Here is a 24,660-nt window from a genome sequence, read left to right as displayed (position 1 = left end):
ACTCCAGAGACTTTTAGGGAACCCCTCTGGCCACTAGGAAAATTCAGGAGAGAAGGGAGAGGAGGAGAAAGGAGGGGGCAGCCCTGCCCTGCACCCACCCACGCTGGCTCCGCCCCCTGAGAGAGGGCTCGCCCAGCCGGCAGATGGTCCTTCTAGATGTGGTGTTGGGATCCAAGAGGCAAAGCCTTAAACAAATCTCCTCACATAAGTACATCGATTTTCCCCAACTGACTTTGACAAGACTGCAGGGATCTATGTTTCTTTACTTCCATTCATCTTGATTGCTTCTTCCTGTTCGACGAAGAGGCTGTGATCTCAGAAAGTAGAGCTAGGCTTCCCTCCACCCCCGCACCCAGAAAGGGGACACGGGTGGGCATGGGAACAGGTGCAGCTGCCCCCCAGGACCAGGAGCCCGAGGCGGGCAGAACAGGCCCGAGTTCACCATGAAGTGTGGCTCCCCACCTACTTCTCGGTATTGTCCTCCAGGCTCTCCCATGCCCCCCACGCTCCCCACGGGTACCGGGGAGGGGGGACCACCACCCAGCGTAAAACGCAGGGCTATTTAAGGACAGCCTGTCGGCTGTGACAGCCAGGCCTCCTGATTCTGTGATATAAATAATTAATCCTCTTACATTTACTCGGGCCAAATTAGACATTGATTGGGAAAGGCTTAATCTGACTCCTTTTCAGAGGGGCTCAGGGAGGCAGTGGAGACAACAGTGGAGGCAGAGGTGGGGTGGAGGGGGAGTGCACAGGATCCAACTGGAAGGAGGAGGAGGAGAAAGCAAAGCCAAAGGAGAGAGAAGAAAGGCGAGGGCGGAGAGCTGCGGGTTTGCTCCTGGATCACCCCTGACCCTGTGGCCAACTGCTTGAAGGAGTGGTTTGAGCTTCTGGAAGAAATCCCTACAGAGGGTTTTAGTGGTGTGGGTGAGGAATATAGAGGAAGGGAGGAAAAAGACTGAGCAGAATTAGGAGGAGACCCCTGGGGTGTCCCCAAAAGGCCTTGGTGTGGGGCTGCGAAGGGCCCAGCCTCCACAGCCAGCTCCTGCCCGCAACCCTGGGACAGGAGAGTCTAGGAAATCCTCCTGCGCCCCACTCTGCCACTGAGGTAGGGCCAAGCCTTAGGGGGCTAAGGGTAGCCACTGCATAAGAGGGCAGGCTCCCACAGCACAGCTGGGAACAAGAAAGCTCAGTCCCGCTGGGCTCCAGGCCTGTGGGAGTCCCAGCAGTTCTAACCTCCTCAGGGCTAAGCAGGTAGAGCTTTCTCCCTCTGTGACTTACACCATGAAAGGCCCCAGAGAAGAGGAGAAAGCCCCATCTTCTCCAGGAACTCCAATGACAGAAGAGAATGGCCCTGCGAAACCAGCTGGCCTGGGCCCTAGCTTCCCTACCCCCTGCCAGAGGCAGGCCTGGGAGAGCAGGAGAGGCTCACACTCCCCTCCTCCATGTCCGGCCAGCTGCAGCCCCCCTCAGCCTCCCACCACCTGACCCCACGCTTCCTTCATTCAGTAAGGCCGAAGGAGCCAGAGGTTGGATGTAGATCCCCAACCGTGTGCCTGGGACTGAATTCATCTGCCTCAGGCAGGGGCTGTGCCTGACTGTGAAGTCTGGTCATTAAATTAAAGTTAGAAATTGAAATGATTCATGAATAACTCATAATAGTTTGTTGGGAAGCTCCTTAAGCTCTCGGGGAGCTATGGTTCGCTCTGTTGTTAAACTATAATTGTTATTATTAATCATGTTCTTAATAATTATGTGATATTAACTCACGATAATAACCACATGGTGCCAGCCTGGGCGCCTCATGCGATGCCAAGACGTGGCCGTCTCTCGGGGCTGGCCGGGCCGGACTGAGCATGAAGCCGGGGGAGAGAAGGCAAGAAATGGTTCTCTGTGGTGCTGGGAAAGGCTCCAGGAACACGAGAAGGGGAAGGTGAAGAAGGCAGGGAGACTGTGGGTACCGGGAGTCACGATCATGGGGTAACAAAGAAAAACACCCCCCAAAATAGGCTTGGAATAGGAGGAGCCTGGTTGGAGGTTCTGTGATTTAAAAAGTAATTGTTGTCGGGCACCTGGGTGGCTCAGTCGGTTAAGAATCCAACTTCGGCTCAGGTCATGATCTCGCAGTCAGTGAGTTCAAGCCCCGCGTCCGGCTCTGTGCTGACAGCTCGGAGCCTGGACCCTGCTTCAGATTCTGTCACCCCGTCTCTCTGCTCCTCCCCAGCTCACTCTCTGTCTCTCAAAAATGAATAAACGTTAAAAAAAATTTTTTTAAAGTAAGTGTTGTCCACAATGAGGTTAAACCAGAGGAAGCTATTGAACTCTCTCCCTGGAGATCTGTAAAGAAAGGCCCACCCTCACACACACACACACACACACACACACACACACACACACCTGGGGGCTCCTAGCACTGCCTTAGCTGCCCAGTCACTGGTCCAATGCAGAGATCACCGCCCCAGGGCCTGGACCAAGTCAAGCCCAAGGCTTTTCAGTCTCTCCCTGCGGTGGGACCTATTGGCCGATGACAGATGACAGATGTCCACACAGCCCTCTTCCCACCTGTCTGACCAAACTTGAAGGAGCCAAGGCCCTGGGGAGCGAAGCCAGGGTGGGAGTGTAGAGACTGGGCAGGAAAAAGAGCAAGTGCCCTCCATGGGAGGGGAGAGAGGGCACAATGAGGGGACCTACCCTAGGGACAGGGGTCGAGACAGGAGAGGTAGCGAGCTGGCTGAGTGCAAGGAAGGGCCATCGGGACCCCTGACTGATACCCCTCCCACAACTCCTCACCTTGTCTGGAAATCAAAGTTCTCTGTATGTGTGTGTGCATGCATGTGCATGTGTGTGTGCACGCAAGTGCATGGGGGGGTGCAGGTGTGTGTGTGGGTGCAGGTGTGCATGCATATATGGGCACATGACATTAGACTTCGGCCTTTCCAGCATGGATCCCAATAAGACAGCACCCTCAGTAGAGCTCAGGGCGGGATGGCCAAGCTGTTGGGGGACCGAGGGGGGGTTATCCATTTCCTAGCCAGCCAGCCGGGCTGACCCACTGAGTAGTCCACCCCCCCTCCCTCCAGAACAACCTGCTTGTCACGTATCCCTCTGTGGAGATTCCTGCCCCCACCACGGGACCCCTAGGAGGGCCTGCCCCATGCGTGACTCACTTTCCTGAGGGATCGGGGTTTCCAGCTCCCAGAGAGATGCCCCTGGGTGGGAGGAACACCCTGGCCATTGGAGGTCCACAGCCGCATGCGGGGCCCGTATTGCAGGTGGGCCAAGAGGGGCCAGATCATCAAGGAAGCATCCGGAGAAGTGTACCGGACAGCTGTGGACTACACGTACTTCTCAGAGCCTGTCTCCTGTGAGGTGACCAACGCCCTGGGCAGCACCAACATCAGCCGCACGGTGGATGTCTACTGTGAGTGCAGCTGCCGGGGGCTTCCCCAGGCCAGCCGGCCCTGGGGTATCTCTGCTCAGGGCCAGAGGGACCGTTGCTGGACTCAACGCACACAACATAACAACGCCTCACAAGCTCACAGCGCTCCCCGCCTTAAGAAAAGCTTCCTCGTGTGGTGTTTTGGGTTTACCTTGACCCTCGTAGTAACCCAGGGAGGAAGGATTATTATTCCCGTCACTCAGATGAGGGGATAGAGGCCCAAAGTCACTCAGTGAGCAAGTGGCAAAAGGAGAGCTCAGGCCAGGCTCCTTGGGAATCCGCTCCCTCCCTTTAGAGACCCGAGGACACATCCCTTCCGACGGCCTGGGAGGGACCCCGGTGAACCAGCCCATCACTGACGGGCAGGCCGGATGTGTTCACGGCAATAAGCATTAGCTCATCTACTACACTTTCTGATTTTAAAGGCACTTTGACAAACTTTCTTATATCTGACCCCTCCCCTTGCCCCAGTGGCCCTAACAGAAAGTGCTGTTACTCCCTTTTTACGTCAAGGGACTAATTCCGGTCTCCTGACCCTGGATTTCACACTCTTCTGCTCCTCCAAAGCAGCTAAGCGGCTCCCTGCACACCCTCCCTTCACTGCGCCTACAATTCCACCATTGCACCCACTCTGGGGACCAAGGCTTGGTCTGCAGAAGGCTCTGGTTACAGGTGTTCTGTGCTGGGGAGCCGGAGAGGAGCTTCCATTAACGCTCACCAACCCTTAGCAGGGGCATGGGAAACTGGACCAGGCCCAGCTACTTCCCAGGGGTTAGAAAAAAGCTGGGCAGGGCTGGAACAGAGGATAACCTGAGGGCCCGGGGGAGCGGAGAATACAGGGAGAGGCCTGGCTTCCTCTACCTTGTACTCCTTATCTCAGAGCCCCTTGGAGGACGCTGGGAGGGCTCTGGGACCTGGGCCCGGTGCACAGGGTAACTCAACTCCAGGGCACAGAACTGAAGCATGGAGGAGGTGGGCAATTGCCCTGAAGGCAGACACATAAAGATCCTAATGCCCAGGATTTCTGGGGCAGGAGGAAGTCCCCTCTGCCTGTGCACTGGGGCTGGGGTGGGAGGAGGGGTGGAGAGGACTTCCCAGAACCAGGACAAAGGGCAGGAGATGGGAGAGCCCTGGAGGCAAATCGTGGCAGAAATAGGGCTGTTGCTGCCAGTGGGTGGGCCCAAGGGAGGCCAGGCTGGAGGACAGGGGTCTCTTACTTCCAGTGTCCCTCTCTGGGACCCCTCTCCTCAAGCTCCCAACCCATCAAGAGCCCTGTCTCCCCCTTCCTGACTTCACAGTTGGGCCCAGGATGACCACGGAGCCCCAATCGCTGCTCGTGGATCTGGGCTCTGATGCCGTCTTCAGCTGTGCCTGGACAGGCAACCCATCCCTGACCATCGTCTGGATGAAGCGGGGCTCTGGTGTGGTAAGTCCTCAACTCAGACCCCACAGGGCCTTTGACCATGGGAACGCCTTCTGGGGCCCCTCACACTCTTAGATTGGGGACATCAGCCTCCAGGGTGATCTGAAGGGAGAAGAGCCCCAGAAAGAGGAGAGGGATGGGGCGCCTGGGTGGATCAGTCGGTTGAGCGTCCGACTTCGGCTCAGGTCATGATCCCACGGCTTGTGAGTTCGGGGCCCTGCATCCGTCTTTGTGTGGACAGCTCAAAGCCTGGAGCCTGCTTCGGATTCTGTGTCTCCCTCTCTCTCTGCCCCTCCCCCACTTGCACTGTGTCTCTCTCTGCCTCTCAAATATAAAGAAAAATAATAAAAAAAAAAAAAAGAGGAGAGGGCCCCCAGTACCCACATGAACCCCTTTAACCCTAAACACATTGAACCATTTTGTCCTATCACAAACTCTACTAAAAAAAAAAAAAGAAAGAAAAAGCAAGTGGGGGCGCCTGGGTGGCTTAGTCAATTGAGCATCCGACTCTTGATTTTGGCTCAGGTCGTGATCTCACGGTTCATGAGTTCAAGCCCCGCATCAGGCTCCGCACTGACAGTGTCCAGCCTGCCTGGGATGCTCTCTCTCTGTCCCCCTCTCTCTGCCCCTCCCCCCCCAATAAATAAATAAACTTAAAAAAAAAAAAGCTGGCGGCCACCAATAATGCTGGGAGTATAAGTCTCTAGAAAGGCTTTTCAACTTTCCCCAAATAGTTAAGTAATCCTTCAGCTTTTGAGTTAAACGCTGCTTTCTTCTTGTGTTCCTCTTTTAAAACATATGTGTTCTTTAGTGTGTGTATGTTTATCAGTCGTCCCTCCCCTCAGGAGGACCAGCGAGAGCCTTGGGGAGGGAAGTAAAGGGAGAGGCAGATAGAAACCGAACTCTGTGCAGCCTAGTACGTGCCGGCACTGCACCACCCCATGAGCACGACTGCCCCCCACTGCAGAAATAAGGAAAGCTCAGCAGAGCAGATATGCAACTGCCGAAAGCCAGCCAGGTGGTCACTGCCAAGGTCAAGATTCAAACTCAGAGCTAGCTAATGCCAAAGTCTTTGGGTCACCCCAAACTCTATCTCAAAAGGATACTGAAAATGCCTCAGAAAAGACAGGTGCAGGCACCCCCAAACAAGTTCAGCGGGACCAGCCCGGTACCGGCTGGTAGGGAGCCCTGCCTGTGTGAGAAAGCCTCAGGACCCCAGCCAGGAGGTGCCCCTCCCCCTTCCACACTCACCCCTTCCCCCATGTGCCCTGCCTTTAGACACCGAGGCATCTGTGCTGTGGACCTCCTCTGGACAGCTCAGTGGCCACCCTGCCTCCTACCCCGCCCCTGGTTCTTACTGAGGTGCTGGAGACTGTTGTCATGTCCAGCAGGCCTGCCTCTCAGCTCTTCGGGTTCTCTTCGGACACAGAGAGATCCGGGCTCCGTTTTCTGTATCTGATCCTCCCCCGATTCTCCTAGGTCCTGAGCAATGAAAAGACACTGACCCTCAAAACTGTCCGTCAAGAGGATGCTGGGAAATATGTGTGCAGAGCCGTGGTGCCCCGGGTGGGAGCTGGAGAGCGAGAGGTGACCCTGACAGTCAATGGTAAGACCCTCACTCATGCTAGGGGGGGTGGGAGGGAGCAGAGAGGGGCCCAAGGCATCTTGGTCCCAGGCATTGCCTCAGAGGGGCTGTCGCTGGTTCTGGACCTTGCTCCCACCTCCAACCCTGGATCCATAGCAATTCTGTCCACCTCTTTGAGCCTGTGTCAAAGCCCAGCCCCGAGAGGAGGAAGGACCTGGCTAGATGGGTCACCTTCCTCCTTCTTTGTTACTCCTAAGGGGTCCCAGCCCTAACAGTGGTAACTAATGAATTTTATCCTGGCCAGGCAGAGAGGGTCAGAGGGTCACTAGACAGTCAATTTAGATTCTGTGTCTACCCTTGACCCTGACCTTGGCCCTGCAGGTCATTTAAGGGAGCATCTCCCGTGACTCCTGGTTGGCGCCTTCCCATTGCATTAGAGCTGCTCAAGCAAAGAGACCTGCCACAATTTCCACAAGACCGAGCATTCAGGGGGTCTTCCTGAAGGCACAGAACGTGTCTTATTACACATGATAAAACCATTACAGCAGGAGAGCGTTTTCATATCTCTCCAAGAACACAGTTCGGGTTACTAGATGACTGTTAAATGACACATTTAGGGGACGGCGCGTCGAACCAGGCTCGGATGGTGGGATACAGAAGGTCACAGAGAAGCTGGGTCAGACCCGAGAAGCCTGTAGCACCAAGATGGAAGTCCAACGTCCCTGTCACGATACGTGCTTGGGCCATGGTGGGGAACCAAAGCTGCCGGTTTGAGAGAGCGAGAAAAGCTAAGGCCAAGTCCCTCTGGTGTTTCCAAACTTCCTCTCTCCACCGGGCTTTTGGTTTCCCTTTTCAAGCCCCCTCGCCCCACGTAGTCTGCCTCATGCCTCAGGTCAAAGTCCTGGGGCTCTGAGCCCCAGACCCACACGTACGGGGCCTCTGGGTCCTGTCCCCAGATGGGGGTCCTGAGGAGGGGCTGAGTCGTGTTCTAGAAATCTGCCCCGTCGGCTTCATCTCGATCCAGGAAGCTGCCCACAGGCAGCCTCATCTACTCTCCCCCTTCCCTGGCAAACTGAAACCGGCCTGGTGCCTCCACAGCCATCGCCTTCTGACTTCCTCATTAGCCAGACCCCCTCCATCGATTTCTTTTCCTCTCCTCCTCCCCAAGAGCCAGGGCAGCCCCAGAGGGAGGGTGAATCTGCTCAGACCCCGGGGGCACTCACAGGCCACCTGTCCTGGGCAGAACCCTGACTCAGGAGTCTTCCTGCCTTCCTCCGTGTCCCCAGGACACCACCAATAAATTGGCGCTGCAGGGCTAAAAATAACAGCATCTGATCGCGCGCCTCCGTATATCCATGGCAACACAGGCTGCAGCCTTTTCCTGTTGCTCTGGAGTCTGACACTCAGCTCCGGCACCAGGCCCTGGTGAAATCAGCAGCTTCCCCCGCTGCCCTGCCCATGACTGCGGCCACCGGGCTGGGGGCCTTCAGACTCCCACGTGGGCTCCAGGGTCCCCACGCCTGAAGCTGTTCAAGGAACATCCTCGTTTCCGGGGAAAACGGTGGATAAAGGAGGGACTGACATCCCATTGCCACTTTACACATTCAGGCATTTCCCAATAGGGATTCAAAGTGGTTTCTTGGGGGGGGGGGGGTGAGAGGGACGCACACATTGGAGGGACATTTCTCTTGGAAGGGGCACCCCAGCCTGTGCCCTGGCACCTACCCAGGGTTTAATCTGCACCTGCCAGGGATCATGTTTACACCCCCTCCTCTGCCTCCAGTCGTGGCACCAGCTCCCCCAGGTCTCCAGGAAGAGAAATGCCCAAGGGATCAGAGTGAAGCAAGGAAGCCGATCGTTTGTTTCTGCCAAACTAAGGTCATCTTGCCCTGATGCCCGGGGATGGATTAAGTGGCCCAGGGGGAAGAGCCTGCCAGCCGGGCACAGGAGAGGAACTGTCTAGAGAACAGGTGCAGGGATGGCGGAGCCTTTTGGAAAGGGGCCTGCACTGGGCTCAAGAGACAGGACAGTATGAAAGGATCCAAAACGAGATGGGGTTCTCCTCACAGCAGATCCCGGCTGGTGGGCGACTGCGTCCCGTTGCCCTTTGGGGAGCAAACTGGCACATGTCTCAACTGGTTTGGCTCCAACCTGGGATCTATGGGCAAGGGGAGATAAACCACACTCCCGCTGTGCTTTGATTGCCCAACCCCATCTACCTTTGTTCTGATTTCTTTTTTCCTCTAAAAAGCCCTTAAACACGCGCATTTGCCTGATGGCTTTTAGAATGCCTGAGGACCACCCCCGGAGAATTCCTAGCTCCTGGGAGGTGAAGGGAAACAGTTTTGTGGTATCATTACTTTCAGCTAACAGCGAAACAAAGTGCCCTCCAAGTTCCTAAAACATCCAGCCCTCCTGCCTTTTTGGCCAAAGACTTCTTGGAGCATAAATATCCAAGAGAGAAACTAGCCCCACCCACATTCAGAGGCGCCCCGGGGTGGAAGCCCTTATCTGGAGGGTCCCAGCTGTTAGCCATCCTGAACTCAGTAGCAGTCACCTGAGTGTCTCCCAGTACCCACCCCCCAAACCCGTTGGCTGAGAGGTACTCATAGAAATGCAAATCTGTTTTAATTAAGGTGGCTAATAAACAGCAATTATGTTTACAGCGAATTTTGTTTTGTTCCCAGCATAAATTTGCCTGTCCTCCAGATCCCTTGTTCTAGCTCTTTTTCCTCGCTTTTCCGCCACCAGAGCTCCAACCTTTGCCCCGGGGATTGGGAAGGGAGCATGAAGGTCTCCATCCCTACACCCCTTGTTCAACCGCCCAATCTAGCCAGGAAGTTAGCTGAACAAATGGCTGAATTAGCCTCTCCTCCCTCCCCCTTTCCCTGCCAGGTGGGCGTCCTGTAGGAAAGACTTAGGTTAGATAAAAGGCAGAACTGGACGGGAAGCACTCTTAGATTGCAGGTTCCAGGTGGACTGTCTAGGCTGTGGGATGAGGTAGATAAGGCAGGTACTCCTGGAGACATCGACAAACATTTCCCTCTCTCTGTCTCTCTCTCCCTTCTTCCCCCCGCCACACTAGATGGGATGTCAGGATCAGCTTTGGAGCGTGGTCTCACCTGGTGTGTAAGTGGAAGCAGGCAAAGCAATGAACCACGGGCTCTCCTAAGACACCTAAGAGATGAGAGCTGTGAACGTGTCCGGCCATTGGTGATCCCCAATGTGATCTCCCCTTGGTAGAGGAACAACATCCCACCATTTATTTCTCTTCCTCCCGGGCTTGCCCAACCTTGCAAGGACTCCTGGTTTGTTAGGCAAGAGCACCCTCTCCTGGCCGTGGGGGAAAATGGCTTGAAAATGGAAACCGCTGGGTAAGGCGGAGGTGACATTAGAGCCAGCATCACTTAGTGGCCTTCCTCCCGGACACTTCCCCTACTCCCTTCTCAGTTTCCCACCTCCTTCATAAAGCTTTCCCCACCATCCGCCAGGCAGAGCTATTCTCTCTCCTCTGAAGTCGGTCAGCACTTCATCCATACTGCTCCATTGTACGAACACTCACCACCTTTTATTACAGTTATTTATGTCTTCTGGGCATTCTGACTTAGAAGCGTTCACTCGTCATCCCTTGAGAGGTTTATGACTGAACGCTTAATTTATCTTCGAGTCTCCTGCCTTGCACTTTACCTTACACATACAGGCCTTCGGTAAATGTTTGCTGAATACTTGAATTAATGGATCAACTTCTGAACAAGCCCAAGAAGGGTCCAGCCAGGGAACCTGCCTTTCCTGAATCCCTGATGTGATGCTGTCTCCCCCACAGGACCCCCCATCATCTCCAGCACCCAGACCCAGCATGCCCTCCACGGGGAGAAGGGTCAGATCAAGTGCTTTATCCGGAGCACGCCACCCCCCGACCGAATTGTAAGTGCCCTGGGGCCGGGAGGGGAGGGTTTGGGGTTCTGCCAGCACAGCCAGCAGCCTGGCGGGTCACCTCAGCCCGCAGCTTGTAACCACTGGGCCAGTCAGTGCACAACCTCCAAGCTTCCTGTCCTCTGTGGGGGAAAGTATACCTGCCTTGTCTCTCTTGGAAAGGCATCACGAAGACAAGGTGATCCCAGGGTTCATCTGCAAGTGCATTTAACTCTGCTGTCCAGCTGTGCCCTAACAGTAATGCTTCCAAGCAAATTCTGCATGCTGGGAGCAGAGGGGCAAGCGAGGTTGGCTGAAAGAAATGCCAGGTGAGGGGCGCCTGGGTGGCTCAGTCAGTTGAGCGTCTGACTTCAGCTCAGGTCATGATCTTGAGGTCTGTGAGTTCGAGCCCCACATCGGGCTTTGTGCTGACAGCTCAGAGCCTGGAGCCTGCTTTGGATTCTGTGTCTCCCTCTCTCTCTGCCCCTCCCCTGCTCATGCTCTGTCTCTCTCTCTCTCTCTCTCTGTCAAAAATAAATAAGTTAAATAAATAAATAAATAAATAAATAAATAAGTTTTTTTTAAAAAAACTTAAAAAAAAAAATAAGCCAGGTGATTTCTTCCCTTTCCTGGGTTCAAGGCAAACTTTGGCAAAATCTTAAAGGGTGTGGTTTATAGTCCGCAGACTCCCTTTCTGCATGCCCTAGAGTCCTTCTATGTTGGCCTCCACTGCCCTAATGCCCACGGAGAGCCCTACCCCACTTATCAAGGTTTCGCCTCTAAAAGTATCATTCCATTTCCCCTCCCTTCCTCAAAACTCACGCCCGCAGTGCAGCTAAGGCAGCCTGAAGAGTTCACACTTTGGCCCTGCTGGGTGTTTGCGTTTGCAAAAGCAAGGGTCTTCACCCAAGTCCATCGGAAACTGGTGTAAGCCCAGGCACGAAAACAAAGATGAGCATTTTCCAGCATTCCTGGGAGTCAGATACTATTTTTAGTAAATCCCCATTGCCTAGGACAGACATCTATTCTATCAGGACATAGAAGACTGCCCCAGGGTCAGCTCCACAGGGCTGTTCGACCCTCCCACAGTGCAGTGGTGCCAGGGAGGGTGTAGGGGACGCGCACTGAACAACAGGTGCCTGTGACTGCCAGAGGCTGGGATGCTGAGGCTTTAAAGCTAAAGATGTCGTTCTGTAAACTCCGATTATTATCAGAGTATTATTGCTGTTACATACTTTCTCGGGCATTCAATTCACTCACCATCCAAAAATTCACACAAAAATTGCAAGAATTCACCCATAGAACTGATACCTACACCTCCCCTTTCGCTTCACTCTTTAATATTTTAAAATGAGGGGCACCTGGGTGGCTCAGTCAATTAAGCGTGCGACTCTTGGTTTCGACTCTCTGTGAGATCGAGCCCCGCATCAGGCTCTGTGCTGGCAGGGTGAAGCCTGCTTGGGATTCTCTCTCTCTCTTCTCTGCCCTTCCCCCCATTCTCCCACACGCTCTCTTTCAAAATAAATAAATACACGTGTTTAAAATTTTTAAATGATAACTGTAACACATGCCCATTGCAGAATAGTCCACTCACTCCTGATCTCTCTCTTCATAGAGCTCTGACTCTTGGCCAGTGGTTCTCAACTGGGATAATCTTGCCCACCCCCCCCCCCCAACCCCGGGGACATTTACCATTGTCTGAAGACATTTCTGTTTGTCACAATTGGAAGGGGGCCCCCAGCATCGAGTGGGTGGAAGCCAGGGATACTGCCAAACTTCCCTCAGTGCGTGGGACAGCCCCCACAACTAGGAATGATCCAGTCCAAAATGTCACCCGCCCCAAGCATGAGAAAACACTGTTGGCTCCCCGGTGCCCTCCAAGCATTTGCCTGCACTGACCACCACCTTCTCGCAAGATGAGGCTCAGTCTCTCTGGGGCTGGTCTTCTGCCTCTACCTGCCAGGGCAGCACAGGGTCAGGGGTACCCGCACAGGCCAGCCGAGGGAGGGCTCCAATTGCTGCCACAGCGTTCCTTGTTTGCCTGGAAAATGTCCCAGTGCAGACCCACTTAAGGCTTCCCTTAAGACGATGGAAATACCGTCTGGGAGGCGGCATGGTGGCTCTGGTAGGCATCTTCTCCTAACTGAGCAACTCGGACAGGCCTGGTCCTGGAAGGAGAACGTGCTGGAGTCCGGGACGTCGGGGCGCTACACGGTGGAGACGGTCAGCACCGAGGAGGGGGTCATCTCCACCCTGACCATCAGCAACATCGTTCGGGCTGACTTCCAGACCATCTACAACTGCACCGCCTGGAACAGCTTCGGCTCTGACACGGAGATCATCCGGCTCAAGGAACAAGGTAGGAGCCTCCGGGGCCACCAGGGGGTGATGGGACCAGCAGGCCCCCTCCCCACCTAGGGCAGGGCCCCAGGCAAGGTCTTCCGGGGTCCTGAGGGGACAGAGCCCAGCTAAGGCTACAGGCAGATTGAGCCCAAGGACAAGTCACAGCGCTCTTCCTAACGTGCTACACGGCCTTGGTCAGGTCACCGAAGGGGCCCTCTTTGGTCCAGTTCCCCCAAGGCAAAGCCATTATCCCACACCAGGAAAGGAGACGGGGAGAAAACTGCTGAGGATGATGGTTCTTCAGGGCAACGTTTCAGGGATAGGTGACCGACCACAGAGCAAGCCAAATTGACTGCCATGATCAGCCTTCCAGCAGCTTCTAAGGGCCCTGGCTTCTGTGCACTTGGCATTTCCCTAGTGCCCTTAGGGGTGTGTGATCCACTGAGGACTGTCCCTGCGGGGATACACCGGAAGCGATGTGTTGGGGAGCCTGGCCTAGCCTGTTAAGATGACAAGCCAGTCCGGTCACCTGAAAGTCCCCCAAAGTGCACATGCTAGGCTAAGGGGCAACACTGGAGCTGCCCCAGTCCCCGGAACTTGGGGGGTCAGGTTCAGATCACCTGTACTTCCTCCAGGAACATAGGAGACACACACACCACTGTGCTCTGAAGGGCCCCCCCCGCCCCCATCAGAGGGCAGCGCTGGGCAGGAGGGCTCAGACCTGCTGGGTGCGTGAGAGGGAAGAGGAGAAGGGGGAGGAACAAGGCTCACCCCACTGTGGCCCCATGTACAGACTGCCCAGCTCCTGGTCAGGGAGATGCTGAGAACTCCAGTGTCTGCTCTAAGGTCTCAGGTGGATGAGAGGGTGGGAGCCTCAGAGGGGCGCGGCAGCACGGTTCCCAGAAGCTCAGCGGACGGCTGGTCCTGGGACGGGCGGCACGTCTTGCCCCTTTGCCAGGGGACTCGGTCTGTGGCAGACAGGACTGTCCAGGGTCCTCGGCCCTGGCGGTGTCTGACTCCTCCAAGATGAAGGCTCACCCACAGGCTGTCAGGCCCCGGCAAGAGTTTCTGGGCCCAGCAGGTGGTCTCAGCTGGACCCTTTGGACCTCAGCGCTACCCTGTGGATCAATGTCTCCCTACACCTCTTCACTAATAGGTGCTGCTTTGCATAATGCTTTGCACATAATTTGCATATTATCATCTACACATCATCCTAAACCCTCCCAGCGCCCCCTCCCCGTTGCTTGCCCTCCATGTCTTCCCCTCAGTGCCCCCACCTCCATGCCCTCCCCTTAGTGTTCAAACCCCAACCTCTCCAGACACTTGCACCCTCCCAAGCTTAACTTCTCTCTCTGGTCCCTCCCCCGCTCTGGAGTCTCTTCTAAGTCAGTCTGAAAGAACTCCAAGTTCAGTTCAGTTAGCTTGGGTCTGTGGGATGGTCCCGGAACTGCGAGAGAGGAGGGAGCCCCTCATCCCAATCCCCACCAGATGGCCGGCCCCAGTCCCACCCCACCCTGGCCAGCCAGGCCCTGGCTGTGGACGCTTGCTTTATTTCCAAACAGGTTCGGAAATGAAGTCGGGAGCCGGGCTGGAAGCAGGTACGGAAGGAGACATGAGAGCTCCCTGGGCGGGGAGGAAGGGACCTCTGGGCTAGTGGGGGCGGGGCCCTAAAAGGGGGAGGGAGGCCTGCGCAGGCCACTAACTTCTCTGCCCTCCCCCCTCTTCCAGGCTTTAGTGCAGGCAGAGCAGGGAGAGGGGTTCCCAGCCAGCTTGGGTCCACGGACTCCAGAGACCTGTCCCCTCTGTCACAGCCACCAGAGCCCAAAGGCTCCTCGCAGCCCAGGACACCGGTTCTTGCCCCTCCTCCTCTGTCCCTCTCATCCCTTCTCTTCTTGGAAGCCCCACTCCTCCCCTCTCGGGTCAGCTCGCCCCCAGGCCTGGCCTCCCTCTGTGTCCAGGCTCTCCCTGACTCTTCCTGCTTCTCAACATCATCACCAGCTTGGCCGCGCTTCCCAGGATGCCAGGGCCTCCCAGCACCTTGGCTGCATAATCCATGCTAATCCATGCTTTCCGCTCAGCTGCCTCTGCCCCCCTTCCCCAACACAGCTCCCCATGGAATTGTCATCGCACCCACCCTGCTGAGGCTGCTGGGCAGTGCCTCCCTCTCTAGGCTCCCAGCAGCAAAGCGGTCATCGGGCTCCCAGGATTCAGTGGCTCTGTCTTGGGACCCCACAGGAGGACCATTGCCCCGACTGTCCAAGCGGGAACCCAAAAGGAGAATCAGGGCATTGCAAGCCAGACTCCACGGGGCCCGACAAAGACCATAAGGAAGATGTGGGGGGGTCCTCTGCCACATGGACCCTGAAGGAGCTAGGCCCTGCCAGTTCCTTCATCAGTCTCCTTGTGGGGCCCACACACCCTCCCCTTTGGGCGGACATGCCCCTTTAAGAGCATCAGCCCTGGCACAGGCCAACTCCCAGGCAGCACAGTAGAGCTCCTGCTGTATTCTCCCTGTCACCCCTCAGAGCCACTCCCAGAGCTGGAGGTGGTGTCGCCTTCCTGTCTCCATCTCACCTGTGTCTGTTCACACTCATCTGCAGTCCCTGACACCCTCCTTCATGGCAGAGTCCGGTCCCCCTCCTTGGAAGGAGGAGAGGCTAAGCAGGCCTCCCCTCCCTCCAGGCCCTCTCCAGGGGACATCTGAGAAGTAAAACCTGCACAGGTGGCCTAGAGCAGACCTCAGGGAGCCAGGCAAGGAGAAAATACACAAGCGAGTTGCACAGGGAATGCCACCCCGGTGGTCCCCCTGTTCCCAGCAGACTCTCTCTCTCTCTCTCTCTCTCTCTCTCTCTCTGCCCCTGCCTGCCCACTCAGGAACAGTTCTCCAGATAAGTCGGTGCCTTCCCAGCTGTTAACAAGTCGAGGAAAGGTGGCCTCACAGGATGCCAGAGTCAAAAGTCACCTTAGATACCATTCATTGCCTGGTTCTCTAGTTTTATGGGAGAATATTGAGGTATGGAGAGCTTCAGGAACTTTTCATGGTCATCCTTTGGCTCTGAGCTCGTCTGAGACAAGACTCCAGTTTTTCCAAGGAGACTCACTAGGAATCGAGGAGGAACTAAATCAAACGCAAATTAATAAAAGTCAAAAGTACAGAACCAATGAGCTTTCCTTTCCTAAAAGAATTAAAACCTGGAGATAGAATCATCTTATTTGCCCAAAGCAAGCTCATGGGTCTGAGTTCTACTGAGCTCTGGTCCCCTCTTCTACTTCTGAGTGTTGAGCCCAACCCAAACACTTCCCATTTTTCATCCCTGAGTGTTCTCCACATCCACCTTCTCCTGTCCCCTCCCCTGTCACTCTAACAGTGATCTTGGCCACCAAGAGGCAGCTGATGAGTGCACTACTGTGCATAACCCTGGGGTGGAAGGAGAGTACCAGCATCATCACCAATACTGCCATCCCCAGGCACCTGCTCCCCCTGGGGGGAAGACACCCGCCACCGCCCCCCAGCTGCATCCAGAGGCCGGAGCTTGAGGGCTTCTTCCTCTCTTCCTCGCTTTAAAGCAAACAACAGCAGGGGCGCCTGGGTGGCGCAGTCGGTTAAGCGTCCGACTTCAGCCAGGTCACGATCTCGCGGTCCGTGAGTTCGAGCCCCGCGTCAGGCTCTGGGCTGATGGCTCGGAGCCTGGAGCCTGTTTCCGATTCTGTGTCTCCCTCTCTCTCTGCCCCTCCCCCGTTCATGCTCTGTCTCTCTCTGTCCCAAAAATAAATAAAAAACGTTGAAAAAAAAATTAAAAAAAATAATAATAAAATAAAGCAAACAACAGCAATGAGAGGCTAACCCCCAGCCCAAGACAAATCCCTAGACGTCCTGCAGTCATCCACACTGACGATGTGGGACAGGTTAGGGGACAGGGAGGCTCTAAAAGGACTTTTCTTCTCATCTAAGGTTCTGACCTGCTACATTTCTTCCCATACAGAAACAGGAGAAAATACTTGGAATAGACCTGGAGCCAGGCTCAGTTCCAAGGCCTTTACCTGCATTCACTCATCTAATGTTTATTTATTTCTTGAGAGAGAGACAGAGACAGAGCGAGAGTAAGGGAGGGGCAGAGAGAGAGGGAAACACAGAATCCAAAGCAGGCTCCAGGCTCAGCTGTCAGCTCAGAGCCCGATGCAGGGCTCGAACTCGCGGACCACAGGATCATGACCTGAGCTGAAGTTGGCCACTTAACTGACTGAGCCACCCAGGCGCCCCTGCATTCACTCATCTAAACCCCATAACAACCCCCTGAGTTGGGTACTATAATTATCCCATTTTAGAGAAAAGAGAGGTGAAGTAAGTTTCTCAGAAGAAGTGATGGAGTCTGGGCTGTACCAAGCACGTGAACTTTAGAGGATGCTGTGTGATACAGCAGACAGAGCTAGGTAGGGAGCAAGAGGAAGCCTGGATTTGCCCTGACTCTAGCTGTGTGTCCTTGACCAAGTCAAGTGACTTCTCTGGACCTCAGTGTTTCCATCTACAAATGGGAGGCTTGGACTCAGCAGGCTGTAAGGTCTCCCTGCCCCCACATTTTCTAATTCTATTCCCAGTGGACTCTTCAGGGCTCCAAATCCTGTGCTCGGGCCCATATGCAACCACAGAAGGACCAGGGCTATCTGGAACACCCCTCCCCCCATACCTGCCCCTCCCCTTCTGCATCTCTACAGGGCTAGGGCGCTAGACTGCGAAAGAAACTCAGCAGGGAGTGAGGGCTTGCCTAGCTGGAGGCTTCTCTCCCGGAGGGCTGCCTAGATGCCCAGAGCACTGGCCCCGGGAGGACTGGGGGGTGGGGAGGTTCGAGGAAAAGGATAGTTTCTCCTTAGAGAGGTGGGAGGGGGGAGATGCGATCCCATGCACCCCCCCCCAACCCCCTCCACCCCGGCACCTAAGACTTGGGCCTCTGGCGGCTACTACCTTGATGCCCAGCAGGCCCCTGCAGCCACCTCCCTACAGAGTATTCCTGGTTTAGTACAGAGGGAAGCTAAAGAGTACCCAGCCTTGCTTCTCATCTCCGGGTAGCCCTCCCCGCCCCGCCCCGCCCCGCCCCATGTCTGCTTGCCTCCCTCCCCACCCACCCCTGCTCTTGCCCTCCCCCTATCCTCCCACCCCTCCTCCACCCTGAGTCCCACTGGAGCTGACCCCTGTTGGACTCGGCCTATGCCCACCCACGAGGCACTGCCCAGGAGGGCCTGAGCGCAGTGGTCCAGGACCCTGGCTAAGGCCCCCTCGGGGAGAGTCGGTTTCCCTGGATTTCTCATCAGCCCCACCTGCTTCTCTCCCACAGAGTCTGTGCCGATGGCCGTCATCATCGGGGTGGCCGTAGGAGCCGGCGTGGCCTTCCTCGTCCTTATGGCAACCATCGTGGCCTTCTGCTGTGCGCGCTCCCAGAGAAGTACGGGAGGGACCCCCGGGATCTCAGGGAGGGGGACAGAGAAAAAGGCCAGGCTTAGACTGCCCCGGAGAGCAAGTAAGCAGGAGTGCAATGAGCAGGGGGCCCTAACGGTGCTGTGAGCTGCTGGGGCAGGGATGGGGTCTTTGTTTGCACCTCTGTACGTGCAGTGCTGTGTGTATTGTCTGGCACATGGTGGGCTCTCAGCTGATGCGGAACTGGACCGAACTGGAACTCTGACAAGGCAGTCAGCCAGCACTTTGGATGGAACGCGTGTGGCTGCATAGAAAGCAGAGAAATCTGGGAGGGCGGGGAGGGGGAGAAGTGGTTTGATCTTTGCCCCCTCTGACTTCTGCTAGTCTAACCAGAAAGGCAGGTCACCTACAAATGGGGTTGGGGGGGTGCCGGGAAGCATTCGAGGAATCCCTTTGTGAAGATTTTTAAAGGTCTGTAGTCACTAGCAATAAAATTCTGGCACGGGTGCACTCTTGAAGAATCACGTGTGCCTGGAGTCTCACCCCGGCCGTAGCTCTGACGTTTCGTGCGACAGACACACGTGTGGAAGCGTCAGACGGGATGGCTGAGTGGAGGAAAACAGTGGAGACATGGTCTTCTAGCCCTACCTTTTTCCGCCATGTGAGCTTGGGCAAGCCACCATTACTCTAGGCCTCAGTTTCCTCATGTCTAACAGCAAGGGATGACATGGTGTGACATTTGTGGCCCCCCTGGCTCTAATGTTCTATGATTCTAAGGCACAAAATGAACAATCAGAGTAAGCCTACTCCCTCCACCGCTGCGCAGCTCTCATGTACTAGAAGAAAGCTGGATGTCCCCCACGAGGTTTCCTCCACTGCAAATTCCGCAGCCTTGGCCCTCTTGACTTCCCCCAGTGAGGTGGTCCTGGAAGCTCCCTCACCCCCCTCTCAGTGGAAATTACAGGGGAGAATGTTTTAGCAAGAATTTTCTGACAGAGCTCTCCAGACGATTAATGGGCCGCCCCCTCTAGAAGACGTTAACACCTCCACCGTGAAAACACTGACACAGGAACTGGACCTTGTGGTCCATGTGATGTTTCCGCTTTGGGCAAGGGGGGTTGGCCCCAGGACCTTGAGGTCCTTTCTACCAGTAAGATTTGTGACTCTCTACATGGAGAGATCAGAGCCTGGTAGAGTAGGCTAGAGAAGACTTCTAGAAGAAGGTGAGAATTGAGAGGGATAAAAAGCACTTAGCTCTGTAAAGCAGACAAATGGATGTGGATGGCGTCTGAAGCCAGGACAACAGCAGCGAGAGGCCAAAATGCATGCAGTAGGGCCAACAGAGGAAGAGAGCTGAGGCCCCAACAGCCCACAGCACGTCCACACGGGTGTTCTGCTTGGGGGGGGGGGGGGGGTGAGGGGAGTCTGAAGCCACTGAGTTCAGGGACTGAAGGGTAAGCCCTGGGGGTGGTGGGGGCGGCAGGGGCTCGACATCTCAGGCCCTAACACCTGAGGATGAGGACTGAACCTGTCATCTGTCCTTGCCTATTTTACGTCCAGATCTCAAAGGGGTTGTGTCGGCCAAGAATGACATCCGAGTGGAGATTGTCCACAAGGAGCCTGCGTCTGGTCGGGAGGCTGAGGAACACCCTACCATCAAGCAGCTGATGGTGAGAACGCCATCTTATCCCCACCCCACCCCGATCTCGGTGCCCTGAAGGTCCTGGTTCCAGAGGCTTCTTGGTGGCCTGGATGCTCTCCAGAAGTAGAGCATCGGTCAAGATGTGCCCTCCCCCCCCATAATAGGTCAGACACCTACTCTCAGCCAACAATGAGTTATCGTCTGTCTATTCCATTGCACTTGGTGTTCTGGGAGACTCGAAGATGTAGTCCCAGCTTTCAAAGAACCTGACTATTCGGTAGAGAGACAAGACATATGCATAAATTGCCATAACGTTGTTGTTGCGTAATACATAATTCTTTTTTTTAAATTTTTTAAGTGTTTTTATTTATTTTTGAGACAGAGAGAGACAGAGCATGAGCAGGGGAGGGGCAGAGAGAGTGGGAGACACAGAATCCGAAGCCGAGTCCAGGCTCTGAGCTGTTAGTACAGAGTCCGACGCGGGGCTCAAACTCACGGACCGCGAGATCATGACCTGAGCTGAAGTCAGACACTCAACCAACTGAGCTACGCAGGCACAGTATAGAATACATATGTATTCTATACATAATTCTATACACACATGAATATTATAGATATTTGGCATATGCCCTGCCCCTCCCCCACCCCTTCCCCCCAAAAAGTCTGCAAGAAACGTAGGTTCCTCTTCGGAAACTAGACTGCTTACCAGAAGCAAACTCATAACTTTTCCAGCAAACCTAAGGCTGCCCCTCCTCTTCCTGATTCCCGTTGATAGACGGTAATCCGCCCAGTTATACGAGCAGGAATCTGAAAAGCCGTGCTAGAAAACTCTAGTGCATACTATGTCATGGTTAAAATACCTTGGAGTAGCAGCAGCAGGCAAGGGCGTGGAGAGCATGGGCTTCTCTGTGCCTCAGTCTCCTCATCTGTGAAGTGGGGATGAAAGTCATAGAGCACAGGGAGGTGGTGACAGCTGAATGGGTAAACGCAAAAAGGGCTTGGAGCCCAAGGAACACAGTTAAGTGCTCAAGAAACGGGAGCCACCGTGTGGCTCTGAAATCACCCCTTCCCTTATCTGTCTCCACTAGACCGTGAGCGAGCTGCCTGTTCGTCCCTGTGTCTCAGAGCCTCACAGTTCCTGGTAGATGCTCACCGACATTATTGAATCAAACAGACATTTTCCTCACTGGTCTTTTTCTTTCTAATTCTCATTCTCAGGTCCTTTCAACTGCACCTCAAAAAACTGTCTCAAATATGTGCCCTCGCCTCTATCCCACCATCACTTCCCTACTAGGGCCTCATCGTGGCTCCCTGGACTATTACAACGGCTTAGTGGTCTCACCACCTTATTTATTTATTTTTTTTACCACCTGATTCAGCCCACCCTCCAGAGTCCCCCAAAAAGGGTCCTTCTAGAATGCAAATCGGATCCTGTTACTAGCCTGCTTAAAATCCTTCGGTGGCTCCCCGTGTCGACTAGATAAAGTCCGACCACCAAGCATGTCAGCAGGCCCTTCCTTCATCAAGAGGTGGCTGCTGGCCTTTCCAGCCCCATCTTCCTACGAAACGCACCCAGCCCTCCAGACATTCCAAAACGTTGCAGTTCCTGGCCTTTGAGTCTTTTTTACCTTGGAGGCTTTCCACAGGCTCTTCCCTCTGCCTGTTGGTTTTGTCTGTTGAATTTCACACTCTCCTTTGAGAATCAGCTCAAATGTCACCTCTTCCATAATTGTCTGTCCTTGTCCTCCCCTGCGGGAAGAGCCACGCACTTCCTGCTCTCCCCCCAACACTTTGCCTGTTCCTCTTTTATAGTGCATCGTTCTGCTTACGTGTCAGCCCCCCAGTTTTCTCGGAGTCCCACCAAGGGCACGTTCCCAAGTCTTTGCATGTCTCTTTCCTCCAGGCCTAACACAGTGTCTGACGCCTGACATCACAAGAGTGGAAACCAGAGCCTAGATCCGGAGAGGGACGGGGGTCTCCGTAGATGGGTTTCATCAAGGCTGGTGTGGAAGGACCCTGGCCTGTCCTCCATCCCAAACAGGGCCTTAAATTCCCTTCACTTCTGGTTGCCTCAGACGGTCTCTAAAAGAGTGCGGGTTGCTCAGCAGTCACTTAAGAGGGTGTGTGTGGTTGGCTGGGGTGGAGGGGGAGGGACCTGCTGAGGGCTTTGTCCCTAAGCCTCCCGTTGGGGAGACCTTAGTTCCCCGACTCCCTCTACCCCCAGGCCCCTGTATGGCTCTTCTAAGCATGATGGGAGGCAGGCTTAGAAGTTGAATCTGGGAGGAAAGAACTCTAATCCAGGCAGAAACAGAGCATTGGCTGGAATGAAACAGTATGGAAGCCCTCTGGTTGATTCATGAGGCTCCAGAAAGAGACCAAGAAAGTGAGTCACAAGGAACAAGAAACGTCCCAGCTCAGAGAGTGGGTGGGAGCCTGTCCTAGATCATGTCACGTGCAGAAGGGACGCCGGGGAGGCATCTGTGTGCCACAAAATAAGCATCACTGTGGTTATTCAGATTCATGTACCCACTGTGTGCCAAGCATGCTTCATTCTCCACCTTCAGTCTGTTATTTTAATTTTCAGTCATTTAGAGCTATGCCATTTCATTCATCCATCCAACAGAAACAGGACATTTGTGATGGCCCTACCATATACTGGGCACTGCGCTAGGCATGACAAATCAAGATGATTGCATATGATTCCGTTCCAAAAGCATTCTGGTCAATGACCACGATATACAAGGTGCTGTACCGGGTGTGCTGGGGACCCAAAGAGAAGCAGGAAGTGATCCTTGTCCCTAGGTTCTTTGGCCTCTGCTAAGAAGATAACCCTTAGGACATTCAAGTCATTGCTATGAATAACAGGTGTGGCCCCTGTTGCCAGCATCTCACAGGTAGTGATGCATTGTGATTCTTTCCAAAAACCTTCATTAAGCCTTCAGTGCCCAGCAGTCGAGGTCCTATAATTATCTACAGATCCAGCTCCCTGATGTGTACACATATATCTTCATGCACCTCAATCTGCGTACGCCTGGCCCACAATTCAGTACATGCTCCATGGATTGAATGGAATCATCCAAGTGAGATGCTCTATCTAGCCCAAGGGAAGAAAGTGTGGTCTTAGCAAACCTCCCCTCCCCCACTCGGCTCCCACCCCTACCCCTACCCCTCCTGTCTGTCTCTCTCTGTCTCTCAAGACGGGGCTTCGGGAACAATGACAACATCTGGAGTCTCCTCCTGCCTCCATTACCTGCCTTCCATGGGCCAGGCAGCCAGAGGAGGTGGGGAGGGGGAGGCAGAGACGACCAGCCTCTTTTGCGTTCATTTCTCTATCTTTTCCTTGGGGGAAGCAAACGTTTAGCCCACCTCCAATCCACTGAGCGGCCGTTTCTGGGTTGTAGATGGACCGGGGTGAATTCCAACAAGACTCAGTACTGAAGCAGCTGGAGGTCCTCAAAGAGGAGGAGAAGGAGTTTCAGAACCTGAAGGTAAGAATAGTGGCAGGTTAGAAGTCCCAGCTGTGGAAGCCGGTCTTCGGAGCTCCTCCGATGCCCAAGCCTCAGATCCAGACAAACAATGACAGGAAACCGAGAGAGGCCAGAGGTCACCGTGGGGACAGGTGCCTAAGCCAAGACACTCATCTGCCGAAGGAGGCAAGAGAGTTAACGCTGGGGTCCCACTGTTCTCTCCTACAGCTTCCTCACAAACAAAAAAATTTAAACTAAGTATCCATGTTCTGGACAAAAACAAGAAACAGAGTCTGGTTCTCAAATGGCTTTGCACTGCCCTGACATAGTGACACATAGCCAGGGGAGAGAGCCACCGGTTGCATCCTGTTGCCCCCTGAACACCTTCCAGCCCCCTCCCCCGGGGCACCAGGCTGCTCCTTCCAGCAACCCCCCCCCATGTCCCCAGCTGTCCCCTTCCTCCTGTGTCTCCTTCAGCCCTTCCTGTGTCAAAGAGGACTGGCTCAGCCCAGAAAGCCCCCCTCACGGTCACTGCCCACCCAGTGACGCCGCTCTCGCTCTGGCCCCCTCCCAGGACCCCACCAACGGCTACTACAGCGTCAACACCTTCAAAGAGCACCACTCGACGCCCACCATCTCGCTAAGCAGCTGCCAGCCGGACCTGCGTCCCGCAGGCAAGCAGCGAGTGCCCACAGGCATGTCCTTCACCAACATCTACAGCACCCTGAGCGGCCAGGGCCGCCTGTACGACTACGGGCAGAGGTTCGTGCTGGGCATGGGCAGCTCGTCCATCGAGCTCTGCGAGCGGGAGTTCCAGAGAGGCTCTCTCAGCGACAGCAGCTCCTTCCTGGACACGCAGTGTGACAGCAGCGTCAGCAGCAGCGGCAAGCAGGACGGCTACGTGCAGTTCGACAAGGCCAGCAAGGCCTCCGCCTCCTCCTCCCACCACTCCCAGTCCTCCTCCCAAAACTCTGACCCCAGCCGACCCCTGCAGCGGAGGATGCAGACTCACGTCTGAGGATCCCAGACCCGGGACCGGGAAGGGCGGGGGAAGGGGCCGCGCCACCTGCTGGCTCCCCAGAGACTGCGGGGGCGGGGGCTGCGCAGAGGACTCCAGAGGCGGCGGCCTCCAGGACAGCCCCCCGCCCCCAGCGCCTCTGCCGCCACCCTCCTCCGAAGCCCTGATCAAGCACAAACTCTGGTCCCCAGCTGCAGCGTGCCAGGGGCGGGGGTGGGGGGGGTGGGGTGGGGGGTGGTTACATGGTCAGAGGAGTACATTACGAGTACGAGTACGTTGTGCTCCTTACCGGACACTCTGGTCCCCACCCCTTTCCCGGAGGCCCCTCCCACAGGCTCCAGAGGCAGCCATAACTTTGCTTTAATGAAACTGCCGTCTGCTCTCCGGCCTCCCCTTGAGCTCTATATTGCTGCCCCACAGC

General features: G+C 55.1%; 1 protein-coding gene across 6 annotated transcripts in view; it reads left to right on the top strand.

Annotated features, from left to right (window-relative positions):
• KIRREL3 (kirre like nephrin family adhesion molecule 3) overlaps positions 1 to 24,443 on the top strand; it is a 552,485-nt gene extending 528,042 nt beyond the window's left edge. For 3 of the 6 annotated variants that reach the window (XM_058687282.1, XM_058687281.1, XM_058687285.1), the window contains 10 exons: positions 3,273 to 3,421; positions 4,738 to 4,865; positions 6,342 to 6,468; positions 10,271 to 10,371; positions 12,520 to 12,718; positions 14,265 to 14,300; positions 18,033 to 18,215; positions 19,673 to 19,782; positions 23,156 to 23,242; positions 23,796 to 24,443. In XM_058687282.1, coding sequence (XP_058543265.1) covers positions 3,273 to 3,421; positions 4,738 to 4,865; positions 6,342 to 6,468; positions 10,271 to 10,371; positions 12,520 to 12,718; positions 14,265 to 14,300; positions 18,033 to 18,215; positions 19,673 to 19,782; positions 23,156 to 23,242; positions 23,796 to 24,239 — 1,564 coding nt within the window. In that variant the 3' untranslated portion in view covers positions 24,240 to 24,443. The remainder of the gene's footprint in view (positions 1 to 3,272; positions 3,422 to 4,737; positions 4,866 to 6,341; positions 6,469 to 10,270; positions 10,372 to 12,519; positions 12,719 to 14,264; positions 14,301 to 18,032; positions 18,216 to 19,672; positions 19,783 to 23,155; positions 23,243 to 23,795) is intronic. The other 3 variants (XM_058687284.1, XM_058687283.1, XM_058687286.1) reach the window with 3 other exon arrangements.
• Positions 24,444 to 24,660: the final 217 nt, after the last annotated feature.

Source organism: Neofelis nebulosa, chromosome 10, assembly GCF_028018385.1.
Source record: "Neofelis nebulosa isolate mNeoNeb1 chromosome 10, mNeoNeb1.pri, whole genome shotgun sequence".
Taxonomy (NCBI): Eukaryota; Metazoa; Chordata; class Mammalia; order Carnivora; family Felidae; genus Neofelis; species Neofelis nebulosa.
The sequence above is the reverse complement of the archived record's forward strand: the minus strand, read 5'-3'. Positions and strand labels throughout refer to the sequence as shown.